The sequence below is a fragment of the Uncinocarpus reesii genome, genomic scaffold (assembly GCF_000003515.1).
Source record: "Uncinocarpus reesii 1704 scaffold_2 genomic scaffold, whole genome shotgun sequence".
NCBI lineage: Eukaryota > Fungi > Ascomycota > Eurotiomycetes > Onygenales > Onygenaceae > Uncinocarpus > Uncinocarpus reesii.
Window position 1 is genome coordinate 2,422,621 of NW_003052499.1, and position 27,008 is coordinate 2,449,628.

General features: G+C 47.6%; 11 protein-coding genes across 11 annotated transcripts; 3 read left to right on the plus strand and 8 right to left on the minus strand.

Annotated features, from left to right (window-relative positions):
* Positions 1–2,862: 2,862 nt before the first annotated feature.
* Positions 2,863–5,213, minus strand: UREG_03791 (lanosterol synthase; the record flags this gene model as incomplete). Its single annotated transcript, XM_002544228.1, has 4 exons — positions 2,863–2,953; positions 3,008–4,453; positions 4,511–4,974; positions 4,998–5,213. The coding sequence occupies 4 exons, from the start codon at positions 5,211–5,213 to the stop codon at positions 2,863–2,865; spliced, it is 2,217 nt and encodes a 738-aa protein (XP_002544274.1).
* Positions 5,214–5,638: 425 nt separating this feature from the next.
* Positions 5,639–6,960, plus strand: UREG_03792 (uncharacterized protein; the record flags this gene model as incomplete). Its single annotated transcript, XM_002544229.1, has 6 exons — positions 5,639–5,909; positions 6,017–6,192; positions 6,395–6,475; positions 6,548–6,619; positions 6,683–6,727; positions 6,943–6,960. 6 exons carry the CDS (start codon positions 5,639–5,641, stop codon positions 6,958–6,960), a joined length of 663 nt encoding a protein of 220 aa, XP_002544275.1.
* A 400-nt stretch (positions 6,961–7,360) lies between these two features.
* UREG_03793 (ubiquitin-conjugating enzyme E2-18 kDa) lies at positions 7,361–7,972 on the minus strand (the record flags this gene model as incomplete). The annotated part of the gene is made up of 2 exons (XM_002544230.1): positions 7,361–7,614; positions 7,723–7,972. 2 exons carry the CDS (start codon positions 7,970–7,972, stop codon positions 7,361–7,363), a joined length of 504 nt encoding a protein of 167 aa, XP_002544276.1.
* Positions 7,973–8,987: 1,015 nt separating this feature from the next.
* UREG_03794 (uncharacterized protein) lies at positions 8,988–9,973 on the minus strand (the record flags this gene model as incomplete). The annotated part of the gene is made up of 2 exons (XM_002544231.1): positions 8,988–9,728; positions 9,839–9,973. The coding sequence occupies 2 exons, from the start codon at positions 9,971–9,973 to the stop codon at positions 8,988–8,990; spliced, it is 876 nt and encodes a 291-aa protein (XP_002544277.1).
* Positions 9,974–10,624: 651 nt separating this feature from the next.
* On the minus strand, positions 10,625–11,694 carry UREG_03795 (uncharacterized protein; the record flags this gene model as incomplete). Its single annotated transcript, XM_002544232.1, has 4 exons — positions 10,625–11,064; positions 11,123–11,244; positions 11,303–11,397; positions 11,455–11,694. The coding sequence occupies 4 exons, from the start codon at positions 11,692–11,694 to the stop codon at positions 10,625–10,627; spliced, it is 897 nt and encodes a 298-aa protein (XP_002544278.1).
* A 1,651-nt stretch (positions 11,695–13,345) lies between these two features.
* On the minus strand, positions 13,346–15,008 carry UREG_03796 (uncharacterized protein; the record flags this gene model as incomplete). Its single annotated transcript, XM_002544233.1, has 3 exons — positions 13,346–14,338; positions 14,398–14,569; positions 14,620–15,008. 3 exons carry the CDS (start codon positions 15,006–15,008, stop codon positions 13,346–13,348), a joined length of 1,554 nt encoding a protein of 517 aa, XP_002544279.1.
* Positions 15,009–15,359: 351 nt separating this feature from the next.
* On the plus strand, positions 15,360–16,902 carry UREG_03797 (uncharacterized protein; the record flags this gene model as incomplete). The annotated part of the gene is made up of 2 exons (XM_002544234.1): positions 15,360–15,532; positions 16,065–16,902. 2 exons carry the CDS (start codon positions 15,360–15,362, stop codon positions 16,900–16,902), a joined length of 1,011 nt encoding a protein of 336 aa, XP_002544280.1.
* Positions 16,903–17,938: 1,036 nt separating this feature from the next.
* On the minus strand, positions 17,939–21,488 carry UREG_03798 (uncharacterized protein; the record flags this gene model as incomplete). Its single annotated transcript, XM_002544235.1, has 3 exons — positions 17,939–17,962; positions 18,046–20,466; positions 20,574–21,488. The coding sequence occupies 3 exons, from the start codon at positions 21,486–21,488 to the stop codon at positions 17,939–17,941; spliced, it is 3,360 nt and encodes a 1,119-aa protein (XP_002544281.1).
* A 737-nt stretch (positions 21,489–22,225) lies between these two features.
* Positions 22,226–23,632, minus strand: UREG_03799 (uncharacterized protein; the record flags this gene model as incomplete). The annotated part of the gene is made up of 1 exon (XM_002544236.1): positions 22,226–23,632. One exon carries the CDS (start codon positions 23,630–23,632, stop codon positions 22,226–22,228), a length of 1,407 nt encoding a protein of 468 aa, XP_002544282.1.
* A 670-nt stretch (positions 23,633–24,302) lies between these two features.
* On the plus strand, positions 24,303–24,656 carry UREG_03800 (H/ACA ribonucleoprotein complex subunit 3; the record flags this gene model as incomplete). The annotated part of the gene is made up of 2 exons (XM_002544237.1): positions 24,303–24,427; positions 24,494–24,656. 2 exons carry the CDS (start codon positions 24,303–24,305, stop codon positions 24,654–24,656), a joined length of 288 nt encoding a protein of 95 aa, XP_002544283.1.
* A 118-nt stretch (positions 24,657–24,774) lies between these two features.
* UREG_03801 (uncharacterized protein) lies at positions 24,775–26,141 on the minus strand (the record flags this gene model as incomplete). The annotated part of the gene is made up of 2 exons (XM_002544238.1): positions 24,775–24,895; positions 25,003–26,141. 2 exons carry the CDS (start codon positions 26,139–26,141, stop codon positions 24,775–24,777), a joined length of 1,260 nt encoding a protein of 419 aa, XP_002544284.1.
* Positions 26,142–27,008: the final 867 nt, after the last annotated feature.

Consider the following 27,008-nt stretch of genomic DNA (forward strand, 5'->3'; position numbering starts at 1 on the left):
GACCTACATCACTCAGAGACAAAATCACAAGTCCCACACCAGATCAGAACAACCACTGCAACTGCAGCACTGTCTGAGATTATACATTGCTAGAGGCAACAGCTCTGCTGTCAGAGTTCTCTGATACAGTATGACTTCTCTCATAAGAAGAGTCAACATCATTCTTATTAATGGCACTTTCATCATCATCATCATCATCATCATCATCACTATCAGCATCCCAGATGGTGGAGGAGGCAGAGATGAAGATAACAGATGAGAAGTAATTATTATTGAAATTATTGACAGTCTCATCAGATTGAATAGTCTGCAGCACACAGCATCTAGCAACATCAGCAAAAGCAGCTATCTGAGCTTTCTGAAATTGCATCAGAGTCACAAATCAATTAAGTTCAGCAATAAGCTGTTGAAGCTTGTTGCAGTCAGATTGAACAACACAACTCAATCTTCTGTTGAAGAAGATCAGATTACAGAGATTAATAATCTGCTGAAGAGTTTTACTATTCTCTGTCTATTAACATACACTCATCAGTGCTATATTTATCAACAGAACTTGCTGGCAGCACATACAGAAATGCAGAGATAATGTGTCTTGCAGCATTTCTCACACTTCTCTCTCTCTGAAAGAACAGCACAGAAAAAATCAGAGTCCTCATAGCAGAAGAGACAGCAGATGCACAGAATACATCTATTAACAAACAGTATGTTAGTAAACAGTTAATACTCACATCAAATAAACATGTCAGCAACAGCATTGTAAGCAAAAAATTCATACAAATGACAACAAGTTCTTGTCAAAAAATACAAAGACAGTAACAAAATAATAAAATAAAAGCATTTACAGCAACAAAAAGTTCATGAAACACCACAAACAGCATTGACACTGCATCAGCAAGAATACAACATCAAAAGCAACAACAGAAATAGTCATAAAGATCAGATATCATAACAAAGTCAACTACTGCATCAGAGCAGTAACTTGCATGTGACAAGCAGCAAAACCAGCAAAACAACTCATTCACAACATAGAATGTCCATCATTCTACATCTGATGTGTTAATGAGACTCACAAAAAAAAAGATTCAGTCATGATGGCAGAAAGACAGGCAAGCAACAGCAGACAGACAGACACAGATAAAAACACTTTTTCAAAGTAATGATGTTACAGAAAGAAAAAGAGAAGAGAAAGAAGTGCAGCAGATCACAAATATTCTTTATTGTTTATTCTGATATAGTGCTAACTTCAATTAGAAAAAGACACTTTCAGCTTAATGAGAGTATTCATCTCAACACATCATGTGTGACTCACTCAACTTACATCAGCATTTCACTTACATCACCACCACTTATCTCACCACTCTGCTTACCTCACCACACCAGCACCACTGTGTCACACCCACACCCACACCACAACTGCACAACATCACTCAAGCTACCCACCACCCAATAATATTGCAAGCAGCTGAACAATTAAATACCAACATCTAATACTATACTGATAGCAACATCTATAAACTATAATAATTGTCAGGAACAGCTCTCAACAAACAGAGAGACAATTGTCATGCCAGACTCTAACACTAGACTTTTTAAATCTTAGTAGCACACATCTTGCTTGTATATAATTTCTCAACACTGTCCTCATTCTTACACAGGTCAGTGATGAGCTCTATCTACTTATAGCATATACTATATACTTGCTTCCACCACATATTTTCTTATATCCTCTACACTAGTAGCTCATTTCTGTTTTGATTATACATCCATTAAATCTAGCTCCTCACACTATATGTTTGTTAGCCAAATTGTACTGATATATTTGAATAGCAAATTGAAACTAAAGTTGACTCTCTTAAGAGCAATATCACAGCTTTCTGAAAGAAGATTAAAAGTGTTTCTGCTGATGGTGTGAGTAGTTCAGCATTCTGTAAATAATGAATTATACTGACAGAGTATATAAAGAAAAAGAAAGATTGAAAGTTCCACTGTCAGTCTGTCAGTAAAGTCTGCTTGTCTCACTCTTCTCTCTTAAATGACATTAACTTCAGTCTTCTGTATCTTGTTTGATGGTGTGCTGTCAGCTGCATCTGGCTTCAGTCAGATTTTTGAGACTCTATAAGAAATCATGAAGTGAATTTCATTGTCTCTGTTACAGTTCTTTATGTTTATTGTGCTGTTGTCATCTCTTCTCACCCCTGCTGAAAGTTCAGTCAGCTTCAAGTCCATTTTAGCAGATGAAGAAATGAAGAAGACTTAGAAGAAGTATAATTTTATTCTGAAGAACTGATTTTTTTGTGTTTTTGTTTTTAAGTGAATGAGTGGATGGGTTCTCATTTTTATTCTTCTGTTTTTATCTTCAGGTGGGTGGGTGGAAGAATTTTTAAAATAGTTTTTACCAATGGCATCATTCTTCCTTCCTGATTGGAATTCCAAACTCACACATTTCAAATAGTTATGTAGGTGACCCTTTCTATGGATTTCTGATTTAAACATTGATCTCACAAGCTTCTATGTGGGTTCTACATTCTTGGCATGGAATCTATGTATTGGATTGGATGAATGGTAATCTGACGGTATTCAAAAAATCCATTTTTCCGGTATGGAGCTGTTGTTCCTCCACGTGATCCGGGACGGAGCGGGCGGCATGGAAGAATATAATAAGTTCATGGAAGATGGGAGAATGCTGTTTCACAGCAGCAGCTACAAATGCACAATGATGGCTTATTTCCGTGAAACTGCTTGCTTTATAGAAGCCCTTGAAACAAGGACGTAAAGCCCCGAATTATATTGTACAGATTAAATATCGTATATCTATAAAGACCCAGAAGTAAGGCTGCGCGGAGGCAGTCTCTGAAGATTAAATCATATAATTTCTTCGTTTCCAAACTTCTTTGCGTAAAGCCCAAGGGCTCTAACCGGCCAGTAAAGCTTGTAATTCGGATAGGAGATCATGCTAGGAAAGCTTGTTAGGGCTCATGTTGTCATGAAAAGTACAGCCACAACTTACCACGACTGGTTGAAAACACCCTCGATACCTTCCTGTAGCCACTCGCCATTTGGTTGCTGTCTTGACATCATCAGTTTCATTGCTTTCCGAAGTGGTTCCTTGTCCGGGTATCCCGCTTCCAATAACCCAAGGCATGCCCAAGCAGTCTGTACCATTTGCGACGTCTCGGAGTGAGTATAAACCTTTGATTCAGAGCTACGGTATGATTCGCCCCAGCCGCCATCAGCCATTTGTTTGTCAAGTAGGAACTGACATCCGCGACGAACTCTTTCACTGGTCTCGTAGGTTTCGCCCACCATAGCAAGGCTCTCAAGCGCAAATAGGGCCGCGTACGTGAAGCAAATTCCCCAGCTTCCGTACCAGCTTCCGTCAGGCCGTTGAACACGACGGATATATTCAACAGCCTTATCGCGAGCCCGCTTTATATCGTCCGCCCGGTAATCTGGATAGAACTTGCTAAAGTATGATAAGGCGGTGATAGTCGCCGTCGTGCATTCAGGATAATCGTAGGAAATCATTATCCCACCGAAAACTTCGGCAGCATTAAGGAATTCGATGTATGGAGAAGCTCTTCTGGGCTCATATTCCGAGATACCGCCAGTATCATTTTGCATCTCCAGTAGTGTGTCTACGGCATCCTGTAAACGTCTGTCTGATATCAAAACAGGGAACCCGAGTTGATTCTGCAACTGAAGTGTCGATCGGAGGCCTTCCGCGGTGCAGTCGCTCACGGTATAGCCTTGAACCTTGGTGCTGAAGGGCCAAGCCCCCTTTCTTCGGAAGCGATAACATTTTTCTTGATCTGGAACATTTTCCCGTATTTGATGGTCGTCCAGAAACTCTAGAGCCTTTTGAAGCATTGGTCGCCATTTCGGATCATTCCCAAACCCTGCTACAACAATTGCTTGTACTATAAAAGCAGTATCCCATACTTGGACACCATTGGTCCCATTCATAAGCATTCCTTCGCTTTTCATCCACAAGTAGTCTTGGAGACGGTCAAGGTGACGGCGGACCGAGTAGCTCCCAGGGCCATCATGGATATAACAACAGAGAGTATTCATGGGGGCGTTAACCGGCCCTAACCCGGCGTAATCGGTATTTTCATCTTCACGCTCAATCAGGTACCACACCCAATTTTCCGCTGTTTTGACTAGACCTGGCCAACGGAGATAGACGTTCCAAACATTTGCCAAAAACCAGAAAAGAAAATTCAGCAACCATGTCTTGGGATAGTAGTTATCCTCCTTTGCGATCGAGCCTCGGTAGGAAGCAAAGTTGATAGACTCGTATGGCTGGGTATACAACTCCTCGCGCAATTGTTTCGTGAGGTCGTCCGCGGGGTACGAGAACCGTTTCGAGTAAACATAAGTCATCGGCAGGAATACTTGACGCATATGAATCCACCAACGCCATGGAGCAAACGGAACCCAATCGGGCATTAGCCTATTGAAGAATGTTAACAGGGATCTTAGCTGCACGGCGGGTGGGCATTGAACTAACCATAGTTCTGGCGGCACCGGGTTGACGCAATCCCAATCCATCACACCTAGGACACTGAGCCAGAATTTCGCCCAGTGAGGACCGTACACTGCGCCGCCCAACTTGTGCAACAAACCGCGGGCTTTGATCATTTTTGAGTCCTCAGAGCTAGCTCCAAGGAGGCGCAAAGCAGTATAGTTCAATGCCGTGCCAAACACGGAGCTATGTCCTTCAATATGGAGACCCCATCCACCATCTTTTGGGTGCTGTCGTGCGAATAGGTATCGTTTCATCTCGGTTGCAATCTCCGGAGGGACGGGCGTTTTGGTCACGTACCAGGTGATAACCAGCCCAGGAAGCAAAAACATAGGACCTCCGTATTCACAGGCCCAATGACCCTGAGGCAATTGCAAGTGCGAGAAGAATGATAATCCGTTCGTAGCGGCATCTAGAGGAGTTTTGGGGTGAGGCAGTTCGGGAAGTCCCTGTCGAACGGTTAGCTACGAACAGCTGCATATTCATGGACAGCACCAACTGTGGGAAGACCCAAATGATATTTATCGGCTATAGTCTGGGGCCATTCCTCCACCTCCTTGTCTGTTTTCAAATAGTGCCATGTGTGCCTCCCTTCATCGGACCGCAATCTCCATCTTGAATAATCGGTTTTTCCGTTGTCTTGTGGCGGCCCGGAGCCATTGGGCTGCCTCACGCCCTTGGGTTCCATCTTGACTCTCCGCAGGCACTGCAAACAGTCCCAGCTTCAAACTTGATGATGATACTGAGGAGAATGCGCGCCGCGCAGGCCGCAACATTCGTCAACCCCAACCATCAAAATAGGGGAAGCATGTGATTTGATTCTGCTGAGTCAGCGCTTTAAGAGCTCGTCTCGGAGGAGAACATGACTGTCGACAAACTGAAAACATTAAAGGAAAAGGCCGATGGCATTGAAATCAATGGCCTAGCTAGAGATAATGCTAGATGATGGTACCAAAGTGTCACGCCGTGGGCCCTTGATACCCATCGAATACTCTGTCGCTATCATTCTAGATAAATGGATGCTCACGTGCATGCCAAAAGGGGAAATCCCTCGCACACCGTCGACGAGAAGCACAGCCAATATCCCATGTTGGCTCGTTTCTTTCTTACACGATGTCTATGACTGGAGAATGTCCAGGCGCCAGTGCTAACAGTCACGACGAGGACAAAGTCAAACAGTTCCTCGAGGCCCAACTTAGTTCCGTTGTCGATGAACTATCAAAGCCCGATGGGCGGCCATCACTGACGCTGAAACGTCGGCCTACGCGCGCTAATTGCTCGCTAAATGTAGCCACCGGGGCATTACAGGCAAATGGGCATGGGCGAGAATGCGTCGTTACGTATTCTTGGCCAGGCAAGACAGCGAGGGAAGCATGGGCTTTTGGTAAGTCAATCCGTGCAACAGTGGGAGGAATCAAAATCACCTTCGCTCGGAACGCGCTTTATTGCCGGTGATGATAGAGACATTTTGACGTCGCGGACAATCCCTAGGCGTTGTTGTGCGTATTCTTGGGCATATCTCGGAAGCCATCCATGGCCAATTCGTCGCCTCCAAAAGAGACATATACTACCTCGATCCAGCGTATTTCGGCTCTCAGAGATTGGTCGATACATACATCGACGATATTGCCTATACTATCGGAGTGGGCCGCCCTGCATTACATGTGGTTTGTTGCTTTCGCACATGCCTAGTTCTCTAAAGTACTAATAGAGTTGAATAGGCAGCGGCAGCAATAGGCCTTACTGCTGGCTGTTATAAGATTTGTCTCCAGAATGGACATGTTCTGAACGTTGGAGAGCACGCTGAGGTTATTGGACTTTCTACCATGCAACACCTACGTTTTTAAAACTCTACTAACCAATTGACAGGGAATTCTTATACCAAGAGTTGACGAGATCGCGGAACTTGATTTATCAGGTGTTCGATGGGTCCTAGTGATCGAGAAGGAGGTAAGATGCTCCCCAAAAACAGAGGGTAGGCTTTATATGCTCCCGGAGGCATAATTGGCCTAACGAATAAAGGCTGTTTTCCACCGTTTAGTGACTTCGAATTACCACAAATCGTCGACTGCTGGTGGAGGTATGCTGATAACAGTAAGGACCCTACTAAAGATTGTAGGCCGCTAGAAATTCAAATCTTAATACATGTCGCGTTAGGGCAAAGGCTATCCAGATTTATCCACTAGAGCCTTTTTACGTCTGGTATGGGAAACCATTTTCTCGCAAGCAAATAAGAAAAACTTTCAACCCGTCCAACAATGCATCCCAACCTGTATCCTGGTGGATAGCGATCCGGATGGGATAGCAATTATGTCAACCTACAAATACGGATCCATAGCCCAAATCCATGAGAATGCAAAACTTAACGTTCCGGGTATCGAATGGCTAGGTCTGAGGGCCGCTGATATTGCCGTTAGTGGAAAGGAAACGGCTGATTTCCCGCTTATCCCATTAACCCCTCGCGACAGAAAAAAAGCCCAAGCAATGCTATCGAAAAGTCCAACTTTCTCAGATGATCAGGAGCCGGAATGGAGGCTAGAATTGCAAAGGATGTTGATGCTAAATGCGAAGGCGGAAATTGAGGTGTTATACGAACAGAGCGGAGGTATCGAATGCTGGCTTAACAGGAAGCTGAGAGAATTCATCTAGAGAATGTTGAGACCCTGACCCTCAAGTGGAAGTCATTTAGGGCCTGACTCAGGTCCCTCAAAGTCCGTATTTATAGGCGCTCAGTCGCGAAACTGTGAATAGGGTAATCAGTTGATAGCTCAGAGAGTACAACTGACGTCGTGACATCCCATAGATACTCGGAGATCTTTCAAAGAGAGGTATATTTTAAAGCCCTAAGCTCCGTCGCACTTCCTCTCTAACCTTTTTCTCATAATCTGTTCTCCTTTCTCTCCACATCTTGGCAGCTTCGACATTCGCGGGACTCTCGTCATTTGGTTCGGCCAGCATGCTCATAACACTGATCAGAATCTTTTCCACGCTCTGTATCGGACTCCAGCGCTCCGAGGCGTGCTCGTAGTGATTTGGATCATCGCCGGGTGGGTGCAGAATTGAAATACACACCGAGCCGTTCGGGTATACTAGAAACAGAGGTAATCGAATCCAATTAGCCCACCATGCATTCTGCGTCTTCAGACCACAGGGGGTAAGAGGGAAAGGGCCGGGAGTAAGGGCAGAAGGGCATTTACCATTTGGATGCCAGACCCCTCCGCCCAAGAATTTCATCGAAGGCGGACTCAGCGGATAATCCTTTGGGAATTTGAGCTCGGCGGCAAAAATTCCGCCCTCGAACGGTGTGCCTTCTGGGCCTTGGATCAAAGCTTCCCATATAAACATATCATCTTCGCTAACGGGCCCGGCGGTGATTCCGTCGGGTGGAGAAGTCGAGAGCAGTTTGTATTCGTGAAATAAGCGCTTTTGCGCGACGGATGAGGCCATGAAGCCGAGAAGCGGGGTCTTTCGCGAGGGGGGTGGAAGGGTCTAGAGACTGAAGGTAGATTATTCCGATAGAAAAGAGACTAGAAGAGCTGGGTGGAGGCGTATCCTAGTAAATAATCTTATAATCAGTATGTTACCCGCTTTCGATGTCGCTGAAAGGCGTTGCAATGGTTGATGCAGTCGAGCTGAACATGATGGGACAACGAAAGTCCGTCAAGCTTGGATTATTAGTCATACAGGGACCTGAAAAGCATCATGTGACCATATCTGTCGGTCCTGTCCTTTTGCGGCCAGGTTCAAATCCTTTGAGTAATAAATAATAAATAGAATGTCCAGAGTATCAAAATAAGAGGTCCTGATACCTTTTCTCCATGTTGAAAATGCGCATGCAGGCAAGTCCAGCCTGTCCAGGAAGCTGACTTGCACGAAATACAAAGCCTGGACCACAAATTACAACTAGTTAGTTAACAGGCTACTGTGTATGCACAGAACATAAAGCACAGTAAGCACTTGAGCAAAACCGAGCAAATGTACGGCTGAACGCATCAATGATATTGAAGCTATCAAATTATCAATACTAATAGCGCTGGCGATGACGATGGGCTAGTTATCCCGGATCCGGGAGATCCCGATTTTGACGTGCCGAGAGCCGGGAGCTTATTGTCGGGGTGCCGCCGGTTTATTGGCCAGCCTTATGGGTGGGGCCCGATGGAGCTTGGCGGCCCCAGCTTTCATCCGAAGTTTGTTCGGTTGATATATTATTACTGCTCTTATTAAAGTCAAGATATATCTAGGAATCATGAAGATATCCAGGTTTGGGATTGATTAAGATTGATTAGGCTTGTTAAACAATATTAAGGGACCTATGTGCTATAAGATCATTCCAAAGAGAGTGATTCAAAATCATCTAAAGTTTCACGATTCTTAAAGCCCGCCTTTACATCTTTCGAGTCCGATGAACGCCGGAATTGAGAGACCAAGACCAGGTGGGGAATAAGATGGATTCGTGGAACCCTTATCGTCCGCCCTTGGGGATCAAATCAATGATCGTCTGGATCAACTTGCCTATATCAATGTCGCCACCGTTGCCGCTTCCAATGGCTCCGATAATGACCTGGATCAACTTCCCAATGTCGATGGGAACCTCCTGCCTGCGGGCTAAGCCACCGCTGTTCAGGGACATAATCAACGCAATAATCTGGTTGACAATAGCGCCTACATCGAGTCCGCCGGCCTTTCCGTTCAAAGCGTGAATAATCTCGTTGATGATTTTGCCCAAGTCATAAGGTCCCCCGTTGCCAAGAAGCTTGGTAATAAGCTGCACGATCTGGCCGATGTCAATCTGTCCCTGAGCTGACCGGCTGTGTTTCATCGAGCCGAGGATAATGTTGGTGATTTTGCCAACGTCGACGCCCGCTGGAGGAACCCCCGCACCGCCAGCAATCCCCCCAATGGCCTTGATAATCTTGTTAACGATCGCACCGATATCAATACCGCCAGCCTTGCCGTCAAGTGCGTTGATGATTTCGTTGATTAAGGTGCCGATATCGAAGCCGTTGGCGGGAAATGTTACTGGCAATCTTCTTGCCCATGGCGTCAACATCAACATCGGTGTTTCCACCAATGACCTCTCGAATAGCGTCGATAATCTTCTTTGCAAGTTCTGGAAAGGCGGGAGCCCCTGGAATTTCAAGAAGGGTGGGAGGCTCAGGGATCGCGGCACCACCTCTGCGGATAATGCCTCCCTTGCAGGCGTCTGCGACAACGATCAGTCTCTCTAACACAGCAAACCACGCCCGTATATCCTAGGGTTAACTTACCGTTCTCGATAAAGCACTTGAAGCCATTAATATCTCCAGAACTTACAGCACGTTCAACACACTTAGCAAGCTCTGTCGCGCAAGCTTGGCCGGGGAGTTCAAGGCCTGCTGCGCTTGGAGTGACCGCCCTCGCAGACACCATTGCCGCGAGCAGTGGAAGGGTGAAAAAGATGGACTTCATCCTGTATGAATATATCAAAGAGTGAATTAAGAGGTAACAAGGAAAGGCTTCCGAAGGAGAGAGGAAAAGAACGTGAGTATTATGGCTCGAAAAGGAATGGCAGGGCCAACTAGGGCAGAGTTAAACACAAAAAACGACTTTTTTCTATGGCAGATACCGAAAGGATGGCGAGGACTGATGCAGCATGAGAAAGGGCCATCGAGGCTATATAGGAAACGTCCTCTGCAGCGAGGTCAACCCAGGATCCTTGGAACAAACCTGTCCCGGTATTTGGACATTGAAGTCATGCGGAGATATTCAGGGGAGGTGGTCTGTGATTACCACCAAGACGTTGATGATGCAACACGCCTGGGCCAGCGACGCACTCCCAAGACGAACTTGTTGTTTCAGCAAGATACGCTAAGACCAACAACCGGTAGATCCCACGATCCCAGTCATGGGGGTTCCATGTCAGGAACACATGCTGACCTTATCAACCGAGGGTATCAAATGCTTTCCAGTGAAGAATTGTAAAGGTTTCAGCGGCGGAACTGTCTGCTGAGCGAACGCTGAGAAAACATTGTTTCGCAATCATCAAAACCAACATGGATCTTGCTAGGTACCTTGATCTACATGATCCGTTGGCTGTCCCACTCAGGATTGAGAAGCCTGTTACAGCATTCCCCAGTCGGTTGTGCGTGTGGGAGCAGCCGGATCAAAATTGTTTCCCCAGTATTCCACGCCGTCTACCGCATACTGCTCTGGTAGGTATCCAGAAATGTCGAAGAATTGCCGGAGACATTCCCTTTTTATTATTTTATCAGACCCGGTCAAAGGGAGCTGCTCTCCGTGCTTGAGAATCCGTAAAAGTGTAGGTAGTTTATATGCAATTACATCAGCGGCAGCTAGATCGTCTCGGATCCGTTTAAGGGTAATATCGTGAACTTTCCCAGCAACGATAACCGATTTTTGCGGTCGAACGAGCGCGGCAACCAAGCCACCGGCTTTGTGGTCCAATACAGGAAGGACATGGGCTTCAGAGACATACGGAAGATCCATCAAACACTGTTCAAGCTCGAGGATCGGGATCTTAAAGTCATGAAACCGAACCCCTTTAACACGCATCATGAGTTAGCCCTTGTCAACGAAAACCTTGACGATAAAACGTACAATCGCATGAGACTCTGCCGTCGAGAAAGTAACGATCCCCAACACGGCGAGCGTAGTCGCCTGTCTTGAAAAACCCTTCATTATCAATGGCGGCGCGAGTGGCAGTTTCATCATCAACGTAGCTATGTGCGGTGTAAATAGTGGTTTCCAGTAAAACACAACCGTTATCAGAGCCCTTACCCGAGGAACATATTTGGACTTTTGACGAGAATTTCGCCTTCGTCACCACCGGAGAGCTTCACTGTTATTTCCGGCAAAGGCGTACCAATACATCCCTGGAGGACACATAAGGTAAGCTCGTAGAATGGGCGCTAGTCAGACATGGCACTCACCTTCAAACAGTCTGAACCAGCTGAAGTGGCCATTACTCCTCCGCCCATCTCAGTCAACCCATACGCATTCCTAATTGATACGCCCGTCAAATCCTGGAAAAATCGTTTGGTGGGGGCACCAAGCACTGAACCGCTCGTGTATACCGCCTGGAGGCTCCGAAATCCGTTGACATATTTGTCTCGTTCTTCAGCAGGGAGGGCCCTGATATGCTCATTGTAGTATTCCATCAGTCCTGTCATGGTTATCGGGAGAGAGGCTGGTGTGTGTGATTTTCCCCTCTTTGAAAACTTTCCAATAGCTTGCAGGCCCGGATCCGCTCTCTTTGATATATAATTTTTGACCATCAATCACTGAAAATAAGACGCCCGTTGCACCCCCAATCCAATGTCTTGCGCTCGATACCAAGAACATGCCCTCCGAGTTCATCATGCTATCCGGACAATAAAACAGCCGACGCGGCAGGATAACGCCTTTTGGCAGTTTTGTTGTACCAGATGTAAACAGAACCAAGCAAGGCGCAGTCGGGGAGAATATCAAACGTTCATCAAACTCCAACGTGGGATATGGGTTCAATCGCAGATTTCCCCTTGTTATTCGAATTATCTTCAACTTCCGGCCTGCCCGGTCTCGAAAATACTCTCTAAACCTTACAGCGCTGTCGAGAGTGCCAGATTCGACCAGGATGGATGTGGCCTTGCATTTATTCAAATAGTACAGTGCTTCTTCCGGACGAACAGTCGTTCCTATGATAGCTTTCTATTAACATCTCTTCATCTTCCTTGAACGGCTTTCCGGGCTTACCCAACGGTACGCAAACACCTCCCAAAGCTACAATGGCCAGGAAGCTCACGATAAAGTAGTATCCATTGAATGCGAGGAACGCTATGTATCTGGCTTCAGGACGCAAACATCCTTTATCATCGAACGAAGTGCTAGGAAGCTGCTTGCGCAAGACCCGACGCAGGTGTATGACATCACGAACCAAGTCGCTATAGCTAGCATCGACGCCGTGTTCATCATGGATGGAAACTCCGGTCTTCTCGATGGACAATTGAGAAAGTCGATGGAAAAGGGGGTCATTTGGAAACGTATGGGTGGAAGGCACCACGTCTTTCTTCAGCCCGGTCATTTCAAACACTGCTAGTCGTTAATCGATGCGAATAAAGCAGGTAATACGGAGTACGTACAGCACAATAGATGATCTCAGCGAACTGCCACCAAGGAGAAGGCCCGGCCTTTTAAAAGGTTTCCCGCCAGAGATCATCCCCGATAACTAGTTAGTTGCTTCAGAGAGCGCGGCGACGAGCACCCTTTTGAAAGGTGATTCAGCTGCATTCAATGCATGGCATTGCGACAAGCAGGTGATAGCATGGTCCAAATTGACATCAGCAATGGCTGATTGGCGTCTGTTTTTACACATTCACGAACTAGATCAGCCATGAAAACCCAAGCGCGGATCAGCTTCAAGGTCTTGAGTCCACTGGTCCACTGGTCCACTGGTCCAGCATGTCTTTGGCCATTGTGACGTTGGTGGCTGCTCTGGTGGCTGCAGATCTGAAAGCTCGTATTCATAGTTGGTGACTGGGCACGGTCAATCATTAGGAGCTATTAATTGGCAATTGCTGGTAGAAATCAATAAAAATGTGGATGAGCAGCACAGATAACAATCGCAGTTGATATTGGCAGTTTTTTGATGAAGGCTCTTCCGGAGCAAGTGACCCTGCATCAGCCAGCCTTATATTCGAGATGCTGAACTATAATAGAATCGGCGGCCGGCGGTCGCTTTGAGACGAAAACGATTCCACGGTAACTGCCCCTTTTCTTTTCTTCTTTTTCTTTCTTTCTTTTTTTTTCAGTTACAGAGTACACATGCTTCAGATGCCGTGATACTCAGAAGAAGTCTGACCACGAGTCGTCACCATCCCCAGATTCACCAGGCCACCCATCTTGGTGCTGACTCTCTTCGTCAACGGGTTCGTCCCAGTGTCCAGGCCCTTGTTCACCCCAGCTCTTTTCGCCTGGACTCACATCCCCTTCCTGCGATGTTGGCTGTTGGTCGACATCTGGTTCTGTCGGAGATCCCCTCCTCATCGCTTCGTAGCCTGCCATCGTGCCTGCGCCTGCCATCCCCGCTGCCGCTCCGCCAGCCACGCCTTCAGAGCTTGCGCCGCCAAGTCCCATCATGCCATACGGAAGCACGCCATGAGAGCCACTATGTCGACTAAAATAATCAAAATCTATACTGACTGCAGTCGCTAACATGACTGCTCGCTGATCCAAGGTCATCGGTGGTGGTACAGCCCGTTTGGGAGCTAAAATGTTTGGATGAGCTTGAGCTCGTGCAGTCTCCTCTCGCAGCCTCTGGTCCTCCAAACCGGCTGAATCCATACGAAGAGCATATATACCCGTATCCGTAAAGATTTCTCGTGCAAATCCTGCGAAATTGCGGTTTACAGATCCAATCAGTTGCGAGCTAGCAGTGCGAAGGGAGAAGTCCCATGAAAGTACGGGTTCGTCCACATAGGCAAATTGTGCAAGCCGGGCTTGCGATAGACCGCCTCCAACTAGAGATACCTGTAACTGCTGGGGTTTTGATAGATTGGAGCTTGAAAAGGATATGGCTTGTGTCGAGAGTTTGGTTTCCTGTATTGGCGGCTCATGGAAAAGAAAAAGGTTGTACTTGCGTCGCAACAAGGCCCATTCTTGATGTGCTTCTCCAACCACTCGCATTTGTGAATGATCCAAAGTTGATAATCTCGCAACGCCTCCTGTAGGCCCAGCTATAAGTTGAGACCCCGCAGGTCCAGATCGCGTTCGATCCGCCGCTTCTAAAGGATCGTAGACTCGGATACGTGAATTTATCCACGAAAATGGACGATGGAACTGCCTAAGTTAGCCAGCTGTCCGTTTCTTATTTGTATAAAGGAGAACTGTAACCCTACCCTTAGTACTTCATTCTGGTGTACATCAAAGACGTGAGTGACGAATGGTCGATGTGTATGGAGGAATTGGCGACCTATCATGCTTCCCATTCCCGTTTCCTGTTCCGCCATATATCCCACATGGTTCCCCTGTGCGTCCAAGATCATATATCTGTTCGCTTGCTCAAATCCCCTAAGCACGCGTCAGCAATCTCCGTTTAAAGCCACTCCCGGAAGACGTACAGCAGGACGTTCATCATTTCAAGCTGCCTCTGGACCACGAGCCCAGAGTTGGCCAGTATCCTCGTAGCCGGGTGTCCATCTTTGAGCACAGCGCTTGGATCTTCTGGGATATGCACAGGCGCGAGTAGGCTGTTATTCTGGGGATTCGTGTCATGTAGAGTGGAGGAGAGGGCGTCAAGCGACGACGAACTAGCTCGTTGACCGGACTGGTTTGATTCGGGAGATTTATCACCCGACCGACTGCTTGACAGGCGGCTTTTAGTGTGCCGACTGGATCGAGAGAGATTATCTCGTATCGGCCGGCGCGAGAATCGGGAGTCTCGCGTTGACCGTGCCGTCCTGAAGGCCGACCAGGACGGAGTGATGAGTGTTATTCGTTTCGGCCACATTGATGACATCACCCAGGATTTGACGACTGATTGGAAGTAGGTAGCTCGTTGAGACGAAAGCGACGTGGGCGCTGAGAGGGAGCCGCGATTTATATCACCGTTTCTTGACGAAGTTTGTGAATGAAATTGTTATGGAAGATGGAGAGTGTGGAAACTTGTAAGACTGAGAAATGTATATTTACGGAACAACTGCCGCTGAAAATCTAGCCAACTTTTCCATCATGAGGATCTTTACTTCCACACGTCTGGTATTTCTTCTATTGCTGAAAAGGGCGTTGATGATCCAACGCCCAATGCAGAGATATCATAAAGCGCTGTGCCGGCTTTCCCAAACCTCCAGCGCCCTGCCAAATGTCGAGGATTGAGCGATTGTCGATATACGTAGAATTCGAAATGCAAAATAGTCGGAAAAGCGCCCATACTCCTGATAAGCCAAATCCAGTATACATATTGATACAATCACAAAAGGCCTTTCCGTGCCAACTCAACTTTTCGAGCAGCTTCGCCAGCTTTGAATCCGCCCCGTGAGATACAGATCGCGCTTCCCTCGCCGAGTTCAAACTTTTCTTCAACTTTTGGATGCGCGCAGGGACAATGATGGGGGAAATCCACGCATGCTAACGTTCCGGGGCAGAGGTACTTGAAACAATGAGCTGAGGGCATATTCGTTAGCCGGCTGTAGCGAAGGAGAATCGGATGTGCCATACGTACCGCCATCATAGGTTTTCTGATACCAAGCGCTATCGCTTGGGACATTTCGTTTTTCTTGAGATTCACGTTGCTGCCCTCCCTGGCCAAACATTTGCTCAAAGAATTGGAACTGCGCGTGGGCTGTAGAAATGAAGACGAGCAATCCCAAAAGGACACTGACGAGAAGGCGAGCCATCGTTTCCGGAAGCTACCTGGCAAAACGCGCAGATTCAATCCATGAGAGAGCGAGTCTCGACCGGCATCAGGCCAGCTTGTCTTGAATCCACCGGCCATCAGCCAAGCCTGTGCCAAGAAGAGCGTCACGTGACACTTTAGCTTTTTGCTCGATCTGCATGCGGACCGCAGCTTCAGGTTTGATATCGAGGCACCGGATGCACAGAAGGGGTCGAGTCCCAAGCTACTGTCGTCGAACGGGATGTTCAAACCTCAGTTGCGAGTACCCTCGCGGGTGCTCGAAAGCGTCTTTGCCCCATTCCTTCCACAAGCCGCAAAATACCCTCATAACCAACCACAATTCCTCCGCACACGGATACCCGTCTCCTCCTCCTCCCACACAAAACCTTCGCACCATCCGTCGCTACTCGGTTTCCAACTTCGTTATGCCTCGCATGCTGCCCAGGGTGCCGCCAATGCGCATTCCAAAAACTCCCCCGGCCGGCGTCTCGGTGCCAAGAAGACCGGCGAGCAATATGTGATTCCGGGAAACATCATCTTCCGCCAACGGGGCACCAAATGGTTTCCAGGAGAAAACTGCGGTATCGGACGCGATCACACCATCTACGCTACTGAAACAGGCTACGTCAAGTACTACCGTGATCCGCAACGACATCCCACGAGAAAATACATCGGCGTGGCTTTCGCGAGAGACGACGTTCTTCCCACCCCTCGAAATGCACCTACAAAGCGACGCTTGGGCATGCTCGCGGCCCCGCGCCAAGTTGAGGATCTAGCCGTTGTGCCGGGAAAGAGCGCGTCGCCGCCACTCAGGCCGGGATATCAGTACCGTGAGGGCAACTGGGAGATTGGTCGTCTCCCAGACAAGGCTGGAATTACGGTGCCGGAGTGGAGGAGAAAGGATCGGTGGACGGCCTGGAGAAAGAAGACGGAGAAGATCAAGCGGGCGGCTCAGATGAAGGAGCTGAAGAACCGGAAGAAGGGCAAAGCGAAGGCGAAAAAGAGATGATTTAGGAAAGCGAGTTTGGAAGGGGCTTACTATCACAGTTTTATTCCCTTTGCTGGAGTTACGAGAAGTTCGTTTTTTTTGTTGTACCATAGATGCAATTGGTCATTCGGAATTTTCATACGTTGCTATTTTTCTCCTCAACGATACGTAATTCCACATTCATTGTCACATTCCGCATGAATGGCGTAAATCAACAAACACGAATTGCACCGTGCCAATTCACTTCTACGGGACAGTTGCAAATTATACACGCTACACAGCGATAACATATTTAGCCACTTCCAGAAATATTTAAACTCTCCGCACTACTTGGAATTTGAGTATCTTGCGATGCTATGTACCGGCAACACGAGGAGTTAACCTTTCAGAGACTATGGTAATAAAGCGGATAACATCTATTTATGCCTCGTGACATTTGTTCTGTATATCAGACCATCCGTCAAACAAATCCCCAAAAATCAAAACTTGACAGATGTACTCGTTATCCAATATTCTCACTTTCCTGTCGTTAACCAGATATTCATCAACGTTGTCATTTACACTAGCATTATCCGCACCCGAAGATTCCTTTCGCTTTTTCGGCGGTCGACCACGGCCTCGAGCATTTCCGGCTTTGGGCGTGGCCGAGCTGGGAAAGGACACCAGGGCCTTCCGTACCAACCTTGTTGTTTCTTCGTCCCCAGCGTATATCCAAACGCAACCAGGTAACGAATCTTGAATTCCACCGTTAGCCGTTCCATGATTTTGGGTCAACAAGTCAAGGATCGCTTGCATGTTCTGCACATGGACGACCCTATCGGGGCCCATGGCATAAGTGAAGAACGTATAGGACTTTTTCGACTCTGCATGATTTCCTCGATGCGAAATAGAAAACACGGATTGGCCAGCCAGCGGCTTAGGTCGTTCATGTATGGCTTGAGCGAATTGGGCGGTAGCTGCGGGATAAGGGGATAGAATCCTAGACTTCACAGCCCTCTGAAGGACCATGGACGGACCTGCTGCGAGTAAATATGGAACCCAGTCGATAATTTCGTTTTTAGCGAGACAACGGTCGATCCATCTGCCCGATAAGCAAGGAAGGCTCAAGGCAAGCGCTTGCATATATTTGGGGCGACGGGAGTAATTATCTGTGATCAGACATACAAAACCAAGCTGCTCTGCGCGGGAGGTCAAGAGCAAGGTTTGATTCTGGTTCTCTAGGGACGGGCTTGGTAGATTGAAAAGCTCGTCAAATCCATCTTTCAATATTTGACCACCATTTTTTCGGATCAACCGGTCCAAACGAGAAAGTTCTTTTTCATTATGTGTATACGATATAGCGAACGCCATACCACTGAAAATCCCCTGGACTGAAGGCTCTATGTGCGGAGTACGGGTAAAAGCGGGAGTAATAATAGTTGTGCCACAATCCATAGGGGTTTGGAACCGCGAAGTCGAGTTACTCGCAGAAGAGAGAAAGGAATACGGCCGTGTTCCCAGCCGAGACCATAAATTTTTGTCGAGGTAAATTCTAGAAATGGGCACGGTAACAGTTTGTTCTCCATTTGGTAGCTTTTGGCCTTGTTTTGGCGCCAGAATCACAGATGCATGTCCGTGGATATCAGTCAATGGGAGAGAGCTGCCTTTAGGAAACCGGGCACTGACAGCAAGTTTATCTGCCAATCCCACCACGCGATACGGAGTTCTCGGCAAGTCAAGTGAGAATACTTTCACGATGTCGTTGACTTTCAGGTCAAGTTTCTTTACGCTGGAAGCATCTATTTCATCTGGGGTATTCGAGTCCTCAAATATCACTAGATATCGATGACGACCAACATCATTGGACATGCCGACGCAAGCGGCTGGGTAGTAACCATGCGGTTGCCCGTTAAAAAATGCAAAAACTTGGTTAGAGAAATCGAACCACTCAAAAGAATTGTTCTTGGGTAGTCCAGGGCTCTCTGTGACAACTGGAGGATCCGAGGTGATCTTTTCGGTCGGTGCAGGAGAAGAGCTTGATTGATTATAAATAACAACCGCTTGTGCAACCGCATATTTTTTCTTGCCATTGGGCTGGCTCGGAGGAACTGGTTGTTTTATAGGTTTTGAGGGTTTCCCAAGGCCTTTGCGACTTTGTCCCTTTCGTCGTGGTGAATCCACCAGGTCCCAGATACTCCTAGAAGCGGGACCGGTCTTGACTCGGGACCGCAAACGTTCGGTATCGACACGCCTATACGTAATGTTTTCCCCGACCGGTTCACTCCTGGTTCCGTCTAGAGGGCCTGATAAATTTTCATCAACACGTCTGAGGCCCAAAGGCTGAGGGATAGCAAATTTAGTAGCCCGGATTCCAAGTCCACTATTTACTTTTCTTCTCTTCGCCACATGCTTGTCCGAGTGAATAATTGCTTCATCAAAGGCTCTGTCATCTGCAGTCAACAAATCGATGTCCTCTAGTTGAATTTCGGGGGCGATTTGTTGCGGCGATTGGTCTGACGCAATATCGGTCATACTTCGCCGTTGACGGCCGCTTGGACTTGAAAGGATCGACTGAAACCGAGTGGTCATGTTCTTCCGGAGCCACGTAGCCGTCCCGGAGTTTCTATCTTTCTGGGAGGTGACGTGGGACATGGCGGGTAAGTCATCCTCGCTTCCGGGCGAATTGTCGTGGCTTGCCAATCGAGATCGATTGTATATAGGTGTTGAAGAAGGTATCAGCTGGTTATCCGGACTGGTTTCCGGTATTGTGTGTTGGAGACTTTTATCTTCGATAGAACGTGCAGCAGGCGTTTCGGAAATGAAAGAAATTTGCTTATCTTCGCTGACATTGTTTTCCACTAAGCATACCGTCTCAGAATGAGTTCGTTTTTCAGTCTCGCCTTCACGACGCTCTCGAGCTTCGGGGGTTGAAAGGCTTCGATTGGTAATATCCATAGCTTGCAGAGATCGGGATTTAGGACTAGGAGAATAAAATGCAGGAATTTCGGGCGACGGTTCCGGTCGTGGAATCGCCTTTGTACCATCATTTGGCAACTCTAGGGGCAAACTGATATGAGAAGGGGGTGATGATGGTACTTGCGTGTTAGCGCCCGGTGAGCTTGGCTCCTGCATCCTGGCATTCAACGTTTGGGGTAAGAGTTCAGTATCTTTACTAGAGGTAGGGACATCGGCTTGAGAACCATCGACTTCCTCGTTAGATGGTTGGGAGTTCAAAACCCTCTCACAGTCTGAGCCATCACTCCCACAAGGAACTGTAGCTTCAGTGTGGGGATTTGATGTTTGAGATTGACAAATGACAAGCTTCGGGGGGCTTTTTAACCTGACTCGAGGGCTTAAAACGCTGTCTTCCACTTCTAATGCCTGTGATAGCGCGTCATGTGCTAGGACAGTCGGGTCGGACAGTTGAACGAGCCCACTATCAGCATTTTCCTTATCATCCTCTCCAACAACTGCAGGGGCCCCGGAGCCACAGAACCTCGAGCTAATTTCTTCATCTTCTTGTTCCGTTTCTAGTTCGCTCTCTGGCCAGGTCTCAGATTGAAGTGTCTTGTTGGCAGTACGGTCGTCGGGAGTTGACGGAAAACCCTTACGATTAGGGTCTGGGGAATTTTTCCTTGACGATATACTAGCTGACTTTTGCCTGCGAGAACTCGGCCTTGATACGGCAGTTACAGATTCAAACTGCTTCTTACTTCATTTTCGGTAATCTTTTCACGTAACCGTCGTTGAATCGATAGGTCATCCGCGAAAAGATCGTCATCGCTAGTGATATCTGAGGGAAAATTCGAGCCGGAAGGTAGCTGACGTTCGGATTTCGCTCTCGCCTCTTGGGAATCTTTAATTGAAACATAGAGGTTTTGCGGCTCGGCGACGCCCGAACCTGGAACGGACGAGATAGCCTGAAGAGGGGAGAATAGCGATGTGGCTGTTATGCGGCTTTGAACTGGGAGGTTCGGGGACGGCATGTCTGAAGATAGTTCTGGACGGTGGGCATTTGTCAATGGAGATGACACTCCCTGGGTCGCATTAAACAACTGGCTGAGTGAGATAACAGCAGCAGGTGTTTTATTCCCACGTGAAAAAGGATTGTTGGACAGTAAAGGGGTAGTAGAGCTAGCATTGAAGCCAGTAGTGGCGTTTCGTTGCGGTGTGTAATCGACAAATCGCTGAGATTCTGGGAAGGGTTGGTAACGAGCCGGGGAAGAATCTTCATCATCATGACAGGACAAGATTCCTCCTTCACTAGCCCTGTGTACAGTATCATCCAAATCAACTAGGAGGTCCAGGTGTCCCGTATCTCCTTCAGCTAGAGTCCTTTGTGTGATGGCACCTTCAGTATTTTCTGGCCCCTCCCCAGGGCCGGGCATCGACTGCTCGGCTCCTCCATTCCCTTGCCTCAGGATCTTGTCATATACAGACTGCGAAACAAGCTGAGTATCCCCCGGGGGGCTATCTGTAAAATCCATCACTTTATTTGGAAATCGAGGGATCCGGTTCCAGGCCTCCGTGTGCGAAGAGAACTGTCTTGTTGGGTCAAGATTGTCATCGTGGTGGTAGGAGAAGAGAGGAGCGCCGCTCGCATCAAAGGTTGGTTGGTTAGAAGCCATCTCCGCGGCGACAACAAGGTCAATTTGTAATGTCCCATATTTGTGAGTTCCATCAGAAAGCCCCCTTTCGGCTTCAGCTGTTGCTCTCGCGGTTGTCCAGAGAGGTTCCTGTTCACAAGGTCAGCGCGTTAACTAGTTGTAAACCACAGGAACGAGCAATTAAGACAGTGGTGTCAATACGCACATCAATTCCTAAAGCTGCCTGCTTAAGGTATGTCAAATCAAGGCTGTCATCCTGTGTCTCCATTGCCCAAGACAGAGCAGACAGTGCTTCGTCTTCTCCCACAGTCTCTCAGTCGCGGTTGTCGTTCGTCCGCGGCGCGTCTTGTTGATACACTGAAGTTACAATACAAAGTGTAATTTAACTCATTCACAACTTAGCTAGTGCCCGCGCCAGACCAAAGGGGGCTAGTGCTGTATCAAAGTGTAATATGACAAAGTTTGATCCTTCAGAAATCAGCATTCCGATAGGCATATTGACACTTGAGTAGCAGGAATATGTCCCAGATATAACTTGATGATAAGAGGCTTAATTATAGTGATATGGACGGGCTATGCTGTTTATTTTGAGTATTCAGATTGTATCCTGATGGAGATTGAGGTGAGGAAACAACTAATAGGATTCCAATTCAAATAAAGCTATTATGGAAACTTACATTATTGACCTATGCCCCCGGATTTAACTGCGTAGAACAGGAGAGGACCTGACAGCGACCACACACCCAAGGCCTGAAGCGTCAATCCCTACTCCGATTGGGGACCCAGCGCCTTATCGTCACCTCGCGGACGGCATATCTTTCAAGTAAGGCTCCAATATCAAGTTCACCGCCATCTTCCTCTGTCTCCGGTGCAGGAGGTGGTATTTCCACATAGCATAATACTAGAGTCTTTTTGACTTGGGCTTGCACCCTGTTCACACAGTGGAACCACCACCAGGTATGCCTGCACTTCTTCGTGACCGCTGCCCGCCTTTCTTCGGTCTCACTCCAGTATGGATGTTCGTATGCGGGTAATAGGACCACCGCGAATTCCGCGTGGGAGAAAACGGGGCCTCGATTGTAAAGGAGCAGGTCAACGCCGAATTTGACCCCTGAACGCACCACCCATCCGAGAGAGCGAAAGTGATGGTATGCAACGTAAGAGACAATGAACCGGTCGTCTGGCTCAAGCGGCAGGAACTCATCTCGTGGTGGAAAATAGGAATGACGGCGAAACAAGGATAAAAGTTGGGGAGTGGAGATAGCAGACTTCATATTAGATTCGTAGACCTGGAGTACCCCAAGGCCGTAGACAAGGAAAAAGGCTTCCTCATTGGACAACTGAAGATGTTCCTCGTCTATGATTTGCGAGGAATCGACTTCTGCAAGCTTTGACGGTTCCCCCAAAATTGCTTCTTTCTCATACTTTCTAGTATCTACTACTGATGAGAAGCGTACAATTTTGGTCCCATGGCCAGCCGGCTTCTTATCCTCTCTGTTGACAGATTCCGAGACTAGCAATGGCGCCAAGCCCGAGACAGCATTAAGTCTGTGTTCGATAGACTCATGGGCACGAATGTCTGGCGATGTCATAGTGCTAGGCGATTGCTCCGCGTTATGCTCCGCGTTATGGCCTTCTCCATGAAGACCGGCAGCCTCAGCGCGGAGCTGCTCAGCGACCGCTTCTTTCTCTTTTCGGGCTCGTTCGAGCTTCCACTCTCGACGCTCCATTCTTCTGTTTCCCGTAGCCTCCTCGCTAGTATCTACTCCTAGCAAGCCTTTCCGCTTCTTTTCACGATCCAGCCATGTCGGCTCGCTCCTACTTAGATTTCCTTTACCAAAGAAGCCCATTTCCCATAGAGCACGAATGGTTTTTGGATCCGTGACATGAACAGAGGAAGTGGGAGCATCGAAATATGCTTTATAAATTTCATGTTTGGGTGGAGAAATGAGGTATGTAAGGTAAGAAAGAGCAATGCTAATGAGTGACAAAGGGTTATGGGGTATCAAAGGTGGCAGAGGATGGACGGTTAAAGGTAATGGGAAGCGGTGTATGTGTTTGTAATTAGGTCGACGCCGGCGTGGCGCCCGCGATTTGGTGGCATCTTTCTGCCCATCTGCTTGGGAGGCGCTGCCATTCGCACTCAGTTTAGCGGGTGAAGCCATCGGCTCTATAATGGTGCTAAATGAAGCAGTTCTATAATACTTAGAATTAGTATTCGAGTTCTTGTCCTTTTTGAGTTCTCAAAAAGCATCAAGGCACACATAAATCAGCGCCATGTTCCTCAGATACCGTTGTAGTCTATTAAAAGAGCCAGCATGGGTCAACAGCTAGAAATCAGTGCCATTGCCTAGGCTACTAATGGTGTCATCATCGGAACATGGGTAGATGGCTGTTGACCGCGATATCAGACGGGAGCAAGGCTTGACTCACAGTAGCAGAAGATAGCCTGAGCATCTGTGACAACATGAATTATAAAACAAGAAAAAGAAACGCTGTATTTATAGGTCAAAAAGTGTCATTATAATTAGTTGTAAAAGAGCCCGGCTTGCATGTCTTCGCGCGGCGTGGACTGTTGTTGACAAGCAAAGAAGAAGAGACTTTCGGAAAGTTGGGAACGAAGTTTTCACGGTGCGGCCGGTGAAACAATCCTCCGCATTCCGGGCTCCCAAAATCCAAAAATCGAAATTCACTTTGTCGAGCTGGTAGTTAATTGGAATCTCAGATCTCAGCAACTTATTTCCACAGTGCGCAGGATTGGTTTGGATACCCATCGTCAAGTAAGTGAAACGCGATCTTGCGAATATATGCCGACTTACTAACTCTCCCGCAAGCATGCATCTTATGTACACTCTCGACGACCAGGGGAAGCGTGTCTACACCCTCAAGAAGGTGCTGAACGGCCAAGTTACAAAATCGGCACACCCGGCTAGATTCTCGCCTGATGATAAATATTCCAGGTATTCATTATTCTTTCGCTTCTTTTCGAATTGGGAGTATGGGCTGACACAAACGCCGTGCGATAGACACCGAGTCACACTTAAAAAGCGTTACGGATTGCTCCTGACGCAACAACCTGGTATGCTCGTTATTTACGCCCGAATATTTTCATGCCTTCTGACGCTGCGCTCCTATAGAACCGAAAATGTGAAACTCTTTAACGGCAAGCTTTGGCGAATCGGCGTTTAACCATACATGGGGAGGGGTGCGGGAATGTGTCGATGTTATCTGACTGTCCATACCTAGTCCTGGGAATACATCTTTGATTTGAATACCAAGAAAACACCTTGAATATATTTCGCAATCATCAAAATGTCATGACTTTTATGCTCCAAACAATGCTGCAAAAACTCAGAACAGAACCCCCTCCAATCACCTCCGTCGTTTCGAGTTGACTGTTCGACCCGCTCCCACTTTGATCCTGCCGCCTGTTCGACTTCTTTCGCCGGTCAGTATGCCGGGCAGATAATCCTCATCCATCAGGTCTCTACCTCTCCTGGCTTTTCGCCCCTCCTCTGCCACGGCCCGAACATACTCCTTTTGATCTGGAGCAAGAATCAGCTCTGATCCCCAACCTCCCTGGCCACCTCCATCACCACTCCATTTGCCGCTCGCAGTACCCGCAATAGGTTTAGGGATGCTGAATTTATTCCCTCTAGTATTCCATTGCATGTTCTTTCTCAAATGCATTTTGAACCCACCATCCGCCGTTGTAGAGCAGGAGACACGAGTCAGAGTCGGTTGTCCACATCGCGGGCAAAACTGCTTGGTCATTTCTCTGGTAGTAAAGAAGCAGCCGTGACAGCGAAGTATGTATGATTTGAGATGCCGTATCCGCTCTAAATTGGTGGTAGAGAGTAGGTTGAGGTTCATTTGAAGGAGCACGTTCTGCATTGCAAAGTCCGTCGTGATGGTCGCGACTTGCATGGTTTTGGTTTCAGCAGACCCGGCAACTTTGGCTGAGTCGCGGGCTTGTCGTTTCTTAATGTTGGACGGCGTGATCCAGCCATCATCCGAATCCGAGCCTTCGTCGTCCTGTGTGTTCTCGTCGGTGCCATCAGAGCCATCTTCTGCATCGACGTTATTAGACGGCGACCGAGCAACTGGATCGGTCCGCTGTTCAGTCTGATCATCGCTATTTTCCAATGTTGTTGTTTCCAATACTTTTGTAACATCGTTAACCGACTCATCCGTTGCCAGCGCCTCCGTTCCATCTGTAGTTTCTGTCATCTCCGCCTTTTCATCGCTCTTCTCAGTCACCGGCTGCGTCTCTTTCGTCGGAGGCGCACCATTAATCCCCTTTTGGCCCGGCACCTTTCGCAGCCTCCAATCGCCTCCATTCCTCTCGCACTCCACCTCATATGCCAGGGCCAGGATCTCCAAATCTGGCCGGCTCAGCACTTCGCGATCGCCCGTCTTTCGCGCAAATTCAGCAACAACCCTTAAACTCTCGGGCTTGGGGGACCGTCGCTCGAGGAAAGGAAGGTAGAGCGTCTCTATTCTTTGGCGGGCATCTGGATCGCGGATTTCGGAGACGACGGCGGGGGTGGTGAGGAGTACGTGGGACTGAGCGAGGAGGGTGGAAATGGGCGGGACGTTTTTGATCAGAGGCCCGGCATCGAGAATTATGGTGTGCACTGGCTTCGAAGCCTCGGCGGCTGTCGTTTCGGACATATTCATTCCGGTACTTGGGAGTTGTCGATTCAACTGTTTGTAGCCTGTGTTTCTCCAGGAAATTATTTTTGGGTGGTCCGTGTGTCAAGCTTAAACTCACTCTTTAGTTAGTTAACCAGCATGCAGAATCGCCTGTCTATTCACACTCTACGGAGTACGGAGTACAAGGTCTCCATTGCATGGTGCTAGACTTGGGGCAGGTTTCTTCCAGGCAGCAGCAGCACTAGTTAGTTACTCTGCAACCATCCTCCATTCCACTGGATCATCCTCTATCACACCAGCACTTCCCATGAACAACTGTGTGCTTGGCGGCCTCAACCACTATTGGATACCATAACCTGATATGTGTTAATAGTTTGGCACCGAGTTTGTGTTTTAGCTGCTGAGGTTACAGCTCATGGTTTTGCATTTTCATTTGAAACAGCTGACGGAGGTCACTAAGAGTCTCAGCAGTGTCTTCATACTGCTTTTTCCACCATACCAGAAAAATGGATTTTTTGATTACCATAATATTACAGTAATATAACCATACATCCAATCATATGTGTCATAGCTTATGTTACCATAATCCTACAGTAATGGAATCCTGCTATGTTGCTATTGCCCATTCAGAATTCTGACATAGTCACCAGGTTGTTGTACATTGATCTATGTAGTATTGTAAGAAGAATTTCCAAATGTAAAAGATTACTTTATTGAGACTATCTAACACAGCTATCTAGCTATCTTGCTATCTTCAGCTCCCCAAGCTGCCAGCCAGCTTCAAATCATAACAACAACATCTCCCAGATGCAGTGGGAGGAAATGTACTTGGAAAATGGGAAATCCAACACAAGTTTCTTGGTGTCATTGGCTGACCCAGTAATT